This window comes from Volvox carteri (genome assembly GCF_000143455.1).
Source record: "Volvox carteri f. nagariensis unplaced genomic scaffold VOLCAscaffold_22, whole genome shotgun sequence".
NCBI classification, from domain to species: domain Eukaryota; kingdom Viridiplantae; phylum Chlorophyta; class Chlorophyceae; order Chlamydomonadales; family Volvocaceae; genus Volvox; species Volvox carteri.
Window position 1 is genome coordinate 453384 of NW_003307565.1, and position 11821 is coordinate 465204.

General features: G+C 56.0%; 1 protein-coding gene across 1 annotated transcript in view; it reads right to left on the minus strand.

Annotated features, from left to right (window-relative positions):
* Positions 1–7176: 7176 nt before the first annotated feature.
* The window catches only part of VOLCADRAFT_81369 (uncharacterized protein), a gene marked incomplete at its 5' end in the record, with an annotated part of 10786 nt that continues 6141 nt past the window's right edge, over positions 7177–11821 (minus strand). The window contains 8 exons of the mRNA XM_002951178.1: positions 7177–7553; positions 7925–8125; positions 8552–8696; positions 9055–9313; positions 9831–9862; positions 10361–10492; positions 10801–10972; positions 11451–11513. Of these exons, the coding sequence (XP_002951224.1) occupies positions 7404–7553; positions 7925–8125; positions 8552–8696; positions 9055–9313; positions 9831–9862; positions 10361–10492; positions 10801–10972; positions 11451–11513 (1154 nt within the window). The 3' untranslated portion in view covers positions 7177–7403. The remainder of the gene's footprint in view (positions 7554–7924; positions 8126–8551; positions 8697–9054; positions 9314–9830; positions 9863–10360; positions 10493–10800; positions 10973–11450; positions 11514–11821) is intronic.

Genomic DNA, 11821 nt, shown 5'->3' on the forward strand with positions numbered 1-11821 from the left:
CCCTCGTGAGAAGGTACGAGGGGCTGGTGCATCAGCCACACCGCCCCGCCGGCCGCGGCACCCACACACACACCCAGGAGCAGGAGGCGGTCCAGGAGGGCGCGGGCGGTGGACCGGTCCTGAGGGGGGGGGGGTAGGGAGGGAGGGGTACGGGGGAGGGGCGGGGAGGGGCGGGAAGGGAAGGTGGTGCAGTTGGGAGCAGTAGCAACTGTAACGGTACAGCAGTAACGGTCATACGGCAGAATCAACAGAAATTCAGCAGCAGTAGCATCACGCCGACGAGCACCACGCAACCCGAGGCACCTCCTGCTTTCCTAAGCGGGCAACTCTCTTCTTTCCTTTCACCCCTTCCCCGACCCCTGTGCCTATTTCTCCTAGAACTCTATCCCGACTCCACATCCCCCGAAGTGGATGAAAATGGGAGGGAGGGGGCTCCCTGGGGCTCGGGGGCGTCAAAGGACGAGACACAAGGCAGCAGCAGTGGCAGTAGCAGTAGTAAGCTGTAGCAGCGCCATTTGCAACCCCTTTGCAATTGCCGGGGAAGTAGATCCGGAGCGCCAGGTCCGCAGTAGCAACGTCGCAAGCAACGTCGGCTCCGACCTCTCCCCCCCCATACACACACACACACACACGCCCTTCACCTCCCGTGACAGAAATTCAGGAAGAGAACCGATCCGTGGCTCACATTCGCCTCCTAGCCCCTCCCCTGTGATTTAGGGGCCCCCCACCCCCCCAAACACCCCCACCCCACCCCCCACGCACCCACCTGCTGCCCCAGCGCTACAGAACACAACGACTGTGTGGCCACATTGAGACACTCGAAAAAGGGCATTGTCAACATCCACATCTGGCGAATGACCTCGAAGGAAGCCTGGAAGGCCGAGCCCATTCGAGCGCATAACGTGGAGGCGAACAGGATCATACCTGTGCAAGAGGGTGGGGGAGGGTAGGCAGGCGAGACACACACACACACACACACCGTCACAATACCTAAACCGATGTTGTGATGGCGAAAGGTGATGAGGTGATGGACCAATTGGATGACCAATGAGGTGTCGGAAACGTTCCAGCCGTACGTTCCAGCCGTACGGCGACCCCCGGCGTTGTGTATGTGTGCGCGTGTATCCCTTCCCCCCCTCCGCCCCCCCCTAAATAGACCGTCTGTTCAGGAGTCCCATTGCGTTCACTGCTTACAAAACACATTAACCAACCGTCAAAACCGACAAAACCGCTAACAGTCTGCCGTACTCACCAAAGGACACCATGTTCCTTGCCCCCAGTACGAATCCCCGTTGCAGAATCGGCAGTATTGCGGATAGCGGCGGCGGTGATGCCAGGTGGCGGAGGCGCAGCTTCCCTCCCCGGATCAATATCCCCATCATGACGCAGCAGGAGGAGACGGAGGCGAGGGCGGCGGCGGCGGCGGCGCCTTCTACACCCAACTGCAGGACTACAGCACGTATGTATGTATGTATGTGTGCGGGAAAGACGGAAGGGAGGGAATCACAAGCAAAAAGGAAACAATTAAATGCGGTGGTTGTGTGGGGTCGGGGGTTGGGGGGTTGGGGGTGGGGTCATATGCACGGTGATGTGAAGGGCAAATTGCCGATGTCCCAAGCGGCGGGCCTGTGACCCCATTACATAGAACGCACGACATAATACATTTCCAGCACCACACCAGTCCTTGAAATGCGGTAAGCCCTAGTTTCAAAAGCTTTGGGGGAATTGATACAAGTATTTCCTAAAATGGGTTCGAAGCTAAGCACAATATAGGGTAGGGAGCACAAACTTATGTTAAGGTTAACCAGTACGAAGCCCTTATCAAAACCCCAAAACTCACCTCAAGCCATTCAAACGAAAAAAACGCATGAAAGCTAACCCAGCCGTACGCCCCTCAATCCTCCATGGTGGGATTCCAACCATGGCGCTGCCTAAACTCCCGACTTTGCCCATCTCCCAAGTGCCGTACATGTACACAGTGACATGAAAATGTGAAACGTGATTGTCACGAGTTGTTGCACCCACCATTGAGCAGCAGCACGTGCAGGCCGAAGCTGACCGCCACAGAGGTGCCCGTACCAAAGAGGGGTGTCCGCGTGTCTTTGAAACCCCGGAATACGGCAGTGGCCACGAAACCCAGCAGCACCGCGGGGATGGCCAGGGAACGGACCTGGTCGTGTGCGTGCGTGTGTGTGTGTGTGTGTGTGTATTTGTGTTTGTATTGGGGGGGGAAGAGTAGGGGGGGAGGACGGGAGAACGGGAGGGGGAAAGGTAAGTGGGCGGTGCATGACAAGAAGGCCGAGAATTCGCCGCAATGTAACTAGCAACTAACAACTAACAACAAACAACAAGCAACGGGATTCGGGGTGAGGTGGCAAGGTTAGATAGGGGGATGGTGCAGAGCTTGGACCACACTCACTCAACACCCCAAAAGCACGCGGCCCTCGCCCCCCGCTATCCCCCACTTTACAGAAGGCTGCCTCCGCTTCTGCTGTTGCCCCTGCCAGGTAATGTCCGAGGGTGGGGGTGGGGGTCGGGCGTGGGGGTGGGGGTGTGGGGGGTGGGGTGGGGTGGGGTTGAGCGGGACCATCCGGACCGCCGGTACCACCTCCACCCCCACCCCCACCCCCAACCCCACCACGATACCAATCATGCAGTAGAGACCTCCCGGGGACTAGGACCTCCCCCTCCTCCCCCCCCCTCCTCCCTCCTCCCCCCCCTCCCCCTCCCCCCCCTCATCATCATCACACCACCTGTGGTTGTGTTGCTACATGCCCTCTGATACATACTACAACTGGATGACTAAGATAAGATCCATAAAGTAAATACAGAAAAAAAGGACACGTACAAGCCGTGAAACCTCCATGTCGTACACCCACGCCGTATACCCATGCCATGTAAAATGCTACTGTCCGGTGCCCTCAGGTGCCCTCAGGTGGCCTCAGGTGGCCTCAGGTGGCCTCAGCGGGAATGACCGACCCGCAACGAGCTGTTGGGGTGATGGCGCAGGTAAGCTTAGGTAGTTGTAGGTAGTTATAGGTAGTTGTAGGTAGGACACAACAAAAGCATATTAATATCGCATATCAATATATACCCGATAGACAGGACAGGTCGTACACTCACCATGATGTACTGCGTCGCCTGAGCCGCCACGGCCGGCTCGGGGGGGTTTAAAGCTGCGAGGCACACATACATACACACATACATACACACATACAGACAAAAAACACAACACAGAATGATTCAACACGTGATGGGGAGGGTCGGGGAGGGTACGACGAAGCACAGACGATTGAAGGGGAGAGGAACCACCGTAGATAGATAGATAGATAGATAGATAGATAGATAGACAGCTGCATACTGGATACACTGGATACGAGATAAGACCAATAAAGCAAGGAAGTAAAGATGTAGGGTAGGGTAGTACCGACCCGTAGAGCCCTGGGAGTGTGGTCGGGTCATCACGACAGCGTGCGCAGGTGGATTAGGAAACGAGGACGAGGCTGCCGAAACTGAGGAAATGACTGCCTAGCCGCCGAGGTGAAGAGAAAAGAGGTATAGAAGAACAGAAGAGCAAAGCGAGGCCGTGGAGGTGTCGGGGAGGATCGGGAAGGGTCGGGGGAGAGTGCGACCCGACTGTGCGACCCGGACATACCCTCTCTCCCCGGAGGGGGGGCTCCCCGGGGGTTGGCCGGGTCGTGAGAGGGGGGATTCTCATCTTGGGCTCCAAGAAACCACGTACCCTTTCCCCGGCCCCCCCTGCCGTGTCAAGAGTCCGCTCCCACCCACCCGCGACAATGTTAGACGCCCCCAGGCCCACAGCCGCCGCAGTCGCCACGCCGCACAGCAGCGCCACCCACATGCTCTGAGCTGCCACCCGTGATACCTGCGGCAGTAGCAGGTAGTGGGAGGTGTAGCAGCAGCAGCAGCCGGAGCAGTAATGTATGTGTATGTATGTATGTATGTATGTATGTATGTATGTATGTATGTATGTATGTATGTATGTATGTATGTATGTATGTATGTATGTATGTATGTATGTATGTATGTATGTATGTATGTATGTATGTATGTATGTATGGGACAGGGGGGCATACCTTCACCCGTGGCCGCTACCCGGCGAAACCCTGTCAACTTCACAATGGATCGCTCAGGTTCCGCACTCACCACCGGCATCCAACGGAATCTGCCGGATCGAAGGCGGCCCAACTCCGTTCCTGGTCAGCTCATAGGTCAACTTTATCGCAGGTCAACACCGTCCATCGACTATGGGTACATTCACCTTCCACCATCGGAAGAAATTTTCGACCCTGACAGGTCTCGATCCCGGGATCTCCCGGGGGCAGTGGTCCGTGCTCTACCAGTACATGTATGCATGTACTTCCCCGCCCCCCATCCTCCCAGGCCCCTTCTCCACCTCCCAGCCCCACCTCTTCATCGTCCTTCTTAACCACCGCCGCAGCAATCTCCGGGACGGTAAGAAACAGCAGAAATGAGAACAGGAAGGTGCAGGAATTGAGCGCCACTGTGCCCAGCGATACGGCACTCAGTTGATGTGTCCCCAGGTGACCCACAAGACCTGAACACATAGAATGGCAGGGGAAGAGAGGGAGAAGAGGAAAGCGGAGATGATGTGGGAGGCGGGAGGATGGATGTGGAAGCGACAGAGATGCACACACGCACCTGCGTTGAAGGCGTTCACTACAGGTTCCAGGGCAAGGCCTACAAGAGCTGGAAAAGCGACTGCGGCGATCTCCTTGTCATGCGGTGAGGACAGCGCCTGCCTGGCCTGCTGCAGGCGATGCCTAATGGATGTGCCCAGCGAAGGCTCTTGCCCAAAAGCGTCCGAGGCCGCCAGAGCTGCTGGCGGTTTTGTAAGTGAACATGTTTTTTGATGATGAGGGCATAGCAGCTGGTGGGGACACAGTCGTTGGCAGGGTGCACGCCGCGAGGTTATACGCCTTCCGAGACATGGGAGCCGCGAGCCGCACGGTTCTTGCCGTGCTGCAAAGCGCGGCGAGAAGCCCTGGTGGCAAGTCCACGCCGCCATAACCAACTGCCCTCGATTGACCTTTAACGGCCAGCGACAGCTATTTGACCCGAACTCGGAGATAGTGACTCAGCCGGTAGGTTCTCTGCGACAAAATTCAACACGACGTCGCGTGCACATACAGATAAAAGTCCTATAGAAGAAATCCCTGTAAATTTCGGGAATCTCAGTTCGTGTGTATGCTGTGGAAGCAAAAGTTTTATTGGCTTCAGGAAGACTTCTAAGAATCAAGCGTCGGTAATATTATAACTATATGGCGCTACTTGTAAGCTAACCACATATTTTTATAAGTAAGCGGCTCAGATGCAATTGCGGGCTTTTCGTGTGGTGGAGAGGGTGCCAAGGCCAGCCCATGGATCTTAGTTCTATCTTCTGGAAGTAGAGTTAGATAACTAAATAGATTAAAAATTTAATTTAAATGGTCTGGGCAAACGGCTTGCCCCCAGGTAAAACGGCGCTTGAACTTGAACCGCGGGTCTGCTGTTATGGACACCTTCACCATCGTCCAGGTGGACTGTATCCATCCTCCCGGACACAGTCATCATTAGAGACACATTGATGCTATGTTTCGTTTTGTTACTGATGCATACGCGCATACGCGCGACGCTGGCCGTGCCGTCCATCATGGTTGCGTATCGGAACGGAGGAGGTACACCTAGACGTCATGCGTCGAGAAATTTCCGCTGGTTCGGGGGTTACGTGTGGATTTCTCCTTAAGGGTAACAACACCATTTGGTTCCCGCATGCTGTGTCGTTCATGTGTCGTTCAAGCCTCGTACAGCAATACTGCGGTGAGTTACACACCGGGTTCGTACAAATAAAGCTGCAGTAAGTTGTTAATGAAGTTGACCATGCAATCCGCGCGTATTGCTTTCCAGGGTAAGGTGGTTTTCCCATCCGTCCTGTGCGTATCCTGTTACGGTGCACCGATAGAACACTTTGTTATATCAGGACTTCAGAAAGGTACGATCGGGTCTGTCACATCAATACCGGACGAATCGCCGAGAGGACGCGCGGAAAGATCGCTTCTTCTCACCATCCTTGGCGAGTGGTGACAAAAAAGTGACAGTAGTTCTGCACTTCATCCAAACCGAAACATTGAAACGATTACACCAGATGATTTGCAGAAGAGAGCCGTATCGAGGGATTAACACAAAGGGACGAACGACATGGCATCCCTGGACTGCCGGACTGCCCGGACGGTGCATGCATGTGTGTTTCATCAAGCAATCACCCGCTCTCTTCTCCCCACTCACCCTAACGGTTGGCAATGAGAGCCACACACTGCAAAGCAATGTGCAAGCCTGTCCCGGACACAGCACTCCAACACGCGCGCACAGGAAAACATTCACACGCATGAAAAAGCTAGGAGGGTAACCTGGTCTTGGGACGTTTCTCTCCGTCCCTCCTCCTTCTCTTTACTTACCAGCTCTTCGTCCCTCTCCTCCCTCACCCTACCCAACATCCACATAGCTGCCCGTTTTCCCATCATGCACAACACGCAACGGTTCATCGAAGCCCGTGTCGGCAGCGATGTCAGAGTCTAGGGGGACGCAGCTAACCTCACCACCACCCACACCCTTACCACCATCATTGGAGGCACCATTATCGTATCACGACATCACACACACACACACCGCCTTCTGTGCACACGGCCCTGCATACTCCAGTGGACATTGTTCGTCTGTATGACCGTCGTGCCTGTATGTAGAGCTGCTGTTGCTACTCGTGCTGCTGGCTCTATACTGACCCTCAATTCCAGGTGGGGCAGCTGCCACGGATATCACGATGCGGAGACCCGGGTTGCGGAGATAACAGTTTCACTTTAGTACTGCTAAGGACCGATCTGGGCACAAAATACACACACCCACACAGATAAGAAACACAGACATACAGACAAACATGTGGGTTGACTCCCGGGGGGGTTGAGGAAATACCTCGCCACTTCTCCTCCAGCTTCACTGTCTGCGTCCTCCACCTCTTCGTCCTGCTGCCGCTGCTGCTGCCGCTGCCATTCCAAATTGTGCGACGGTCACTGCAGCTACAAGAGCTGCTGATGGTGCTTCTGCTGGACCACCCGCATAACTGGCAGCAAAACTGGCAGATTCTCCCCTCTCTTGGCAAAACTGAGACACCTCGGTGCAGCTATATTCTTCACACGCCTCCATGCGTGAAACAAAACAAAGTCTCCGTCAGGCCTTGTGTTTATCTTCTTCATCATCTTCAACCCTTTACACACGTCCGCTCAACCCTCCCGCGATTTTCTACATTCGCAACTCGCAGTGCACTTTACTTTACTGAAGCTGCTACTGCTTGCTGCTTCCGTGCTTCGTCGGTTAGCTTTAGCTTAGCTTTACTTGAGCGACTTTGACGCGATCTCAAACACGTTCTCGCTCAGCCCAGGATGCGCCACAATGCGCTCCAGCTGAGCACGCATCATGGCTTGTCGCTCCGTGTCATACTGCCGCCAAGTGCTGAAGGCCGAAACCATGCGGGCTGCCACCTGCGGGACGGTTTTAGGGTTTTGGCGGTTTCGTGGGCGTTTAAGAGTGTTTTAATTTAACTGCTTTAGGACGTCTAACTGTAATTTAAGGATTATGTATACCAACATTATTGAGGCTTCGGTTAGGAACCAGATGTACGGATTTCGGGTTAGTTGTGGAATAACGACAGGTGGCTGTTAAGGATTGACTGCCCACCGGACTTTACCCCCCCCTCTCTCTCACACACACACACACACTTACACACACACACTTACACACACACACACTCTGTAGCCCTGCAGAGCGGAGCACCTCTACTGGCGGGCTAACACAAACCGTCGTACACAAGTACGGAACCAAGTCCCCCCAACGTCCGTGGCATGTGTCGTACCTGGTGGTTAATGCCGTCCACCCGAAGTACGGCATCCCCCATGAAGGCGTAGCCCGACCCGTCCGCCGCGTGGAAATTGACGGGCGACCGGCCGAAGCCCAGGAACAGCGAATAGCAGTTGTTGGGGTTCGTGATGTTGAAGGCTGGGTGCTCCACCAAGGTCTTGACCAGGCCCACATTGCCAGGGGCGTTGCTGGTAGCCTGGGTGGGTTGGGATGGGTTGGGTTGGGTTGGGTTGGGTTGGGCTGGGTTGGGTTGGGTTGGGGTGTTTAGTGAACTGAAATTACATCATAAACAATACACAATTGTCAAAGGGTGCGTTGGGTGGGGTGGGCTGTGGTGCGGTGGGCGGAGAGCGAGGAGGATTGATTGTTGGGGTGGAGGGAGGGATGGGTTGGTTGGTTGGGGTCAACGGAAAGGCAGGAACAGGAGGTGCAGCAGGAGGAGGATGACGAGTAGGGGAGGGGAGAGGGGAGGGGGAGTGAAAGGGAGGTTGTGAATCTGAGTGGGGGTTGGTTCGGTGGGGGGAGGGAGTGGGTTCTGAGTTGTCAAAAAGAGTTTATAAAAACACTCCGGAGCGTGCCCTGCCTCCCTCCCTGCCTCCCTGCCTCCCCCACTCCCTCCTACCTGCAGACCGAGCCACTTGAGCAACACCAGCGGTTCGTTCCTGAACTTGTCGTAGAAGGCCGCCAGGGCGATGTCCCTCTCAGGTCCCGCGAGCTCCACCAGACAGCTCAGAGCGGCGATCTCGTCCGTCATGTTGGTGGCGGCCCTGACGACGAGTACGAGTACGAGCACGAGTACGAGTACGAGCACGCGTACGAGCACGAGCACGAGTACAGGGTTCATGAGGTGGGCTTCAGTGGAGTGGCGGAGCGGAGAGCGTGACCCTGAACCCCCCAAAAACCCAAACCCTTCAAAATGGCGAGACAGACTCCCCTTCCCGGCCAAACACACCGCCATGTCAATGTCACCGACTCGACACCTCAGCTCCTCAGCCCGCTGCTGCTGAGATAGGTAAAACACACCCACACACGTCTGTATGTCTCTCTGCCTGGCTGCGTGCCTCTCTGTCTACATGCCTATCCCTCCCTCCCTCCCTCCCTCCCTCCCTTCCTCCCTCAGCTCACTTGAACCGATTCAGCAGCATGGCGGTGATCTCCGGTTCTTCCAGGGAGGACAGCATCGCCAAGCTCCTATTCTTGATGGCGCGACGAGCGCAGGCGGCGGCGGTGAACTGATAGGGCTGGTCCGCGGGGTCGTCGTTGGCCTTCACGAGCGCCTCCAGCTCCGGTCGCAGCTGCAGAGCCAACTGCTTCACGACATACATACGCACGTGGTGCAGCAGAGGCGGGTCGCCGCCGGGGATGCAGTCCAACAGCTCGTTGCCTGATCAGGAAACGAGAGCACGGCAAGAGAGAAAAAAAGGTGTTGGGGTCGTACAGAGCCGGGGTGAGGTGCAGGACGAGTAACAAATAGGTCAAAGCTAGGGGGCCCCCCTCACCAGGGGGGACGAGGAGGTGCAGGAGGGGGGTAACGAGGGTTGGTGTTCAGCTTCTGGAACTGTGCCTGATTAGCAGTGTAAGGACACTTACGAAATTACAGTGTTCTGTAAAACTTATCGATGTGCGCAAATAAGCAAGGAAAAAGGCGTTTTTTGGGGGGTTTGTACTTTTTATGTGTGCGTGTGTGTATGTGTGTGAGGGAGGGGGATATCTTGCCGGGGGGAAAGTGCAAGTCACTTTAGCAAGCACATCATTGCGAGAGTAAACAACAGCGCGGCACCAAACGTGTGTGCGCCAACCCACCATAAAAAAGCCCAGCCACACCATTGCGCCATGCTGCGTGTCTGTATGTCAAGTGTATCACAGCGACATACATACATGCAGGGAGATCCGCTACCTACCGGTTGGCAGGGACACCGCCATCGCCTTGAAGCTGCCGTCCAGAGCCTGTTCGGGGGAGTTTGGGGGTTGGGGCGGAAGGGGAAGTGCGACGTCACGGCGGACGTCACGACGGCGGCACGAGGCGAGTACGGACGTCGCCGGAAAGGGCACCATGCCATCACCCTCTGCTGCCGTGTCCTAGACACGAACACACCAGCCGCCTCCACGGCCACACCCCTTTTTTCACCTACTGGCCTCAGTCTCCCGTTCCCCCCTCCTCTTCCCCCCCTCCTCTTCCCCCACCTCCCTCCCCCTACGCGCAATCCCGAGAGCCGGTATCCCGGGGGCCCGGGGGGACCGACCTACCGGGTCAGTCAGCACAGCTCGGAAGGCGCCGACGTACGCATCAGACACCCCACCAGCTGCTGTGCAGCGCTCCGCCACGGCCTGCGAGAGCCACACAGAGCAGCGAAACTCCTCAGAAGGCGCTGTAACCGCCGTAACAAATAGGGTGAACCACCTCCTGCACCACCCTTAACGCCGCCGTAACGAATGATAAATGTTGTCATTTAGGATTTCTCGAGAAAGGCTTACCAGGGTGTTGTGGGCGCCGCCGCCAGCAGCCGCCGCCGCGTACAGGTTGAGCAGCAGCTTCCGGGCCAGCCGCTGGCCCGCCTCCCACCTGGAGAGAGAGGGGGAGAGAGGGAGAGGAAGGCGAGTCCAAGATAATTTTACCTGCTTTTTTACACACAAAAAAAAATAAAAAGTGAAACCCAGGTAGTGTTGTACGGCCACAGTGGAGAAACGAAAAGAAATATCTTTCCAAACCCAAAACTTCACAGCCCTTCGGGTATGTATGTATGTATACAAAATCCCCGAAGGGGCCCAATACATACACGACTTCAAAAGTGGCGGCGTCTCCGAGCAAAATACGACATGTTGCGCCATCATGCGCGCGAGAGAAGCATTTTGGCCCACAAGCCCTCGCACCTGTTGAAGGGGTCACTGTCGTGCGCCAGGAGGAAGAGCAGCTGTTCGTCTGTCTGTCCCTCCACCGTCATCTTGACGGGGGCGGAGAAGCCCCGCAGCAGGGAGGGCACGGGCTCCACGTCCACACCCGCGAAGGTGAAGGCGGCCTCCGCCTCCTCGAACCGGAGGACACCTGTACGGCGGTTGGTTAGTTCGGTATGTGGTGGTTGGTTAGCTCGGTGTGTGGTAGTTGGTTAGCTCGGTGTGTAATACCGGTGTGTAAATGTAGCAGAATTGCACTCTTGCTTCATCTGCTCTAGATTCTCTGTTTTACTTCACAACCTTAACCTTATCTACAACTCAATCTCAGTATTATTTATATTATTGACTTATTGAGCTCATGAAGGATTTCGATCGGATTACACACCAAGTCAATGCACCAGGAACCAGTGACCGGTGCAAGATTCCATATAAGCAATGATGACATTAACAGCACCATAACGGTCCCGCCAACCCCGAGGAGATGTACATACATAGTGCACATGGCGCTCATTTGACTGCCCCTTCAGACCACCCTCCCCACTGGGACGACCACCACTACACCGCTCACAGCGTCAGTTGTCACGCACATACAACTTGCTACGTCAACGGCGATGGTGGGTCCAACTCACCCGTAGTCCCAAGCTCAGTCACAGCGCCGTCAGGGCCACAGAGACGGAGAGGCAGGTCGGAACCTTGAGGGGGGAGGGGGAAGGGGGAAAAGGGGGAGGGTTGGGGGGAGAAAGGGGGAGGGGGGGAAGGGGGAGGAGGGTTGGGTTGGGGGGTGGAGGGGGTGGGGTTGGGGGGTGGAGGGGGAGGAGGGAAGGGGGGAGGGAAGGGGGAGGGTGGGAAGACGAACCACGAAAGGCAGGCGAAGGGGGCCCGTGAACCACAAGGGGGCCCCCCGGATTATACGACGAGGCACAAATCGTTGAAGGATACAACCCCCGGCTGACGTGTGATGTCGCAAGTACAAATGTGTGTGCGTCTGTATGTGTGGACG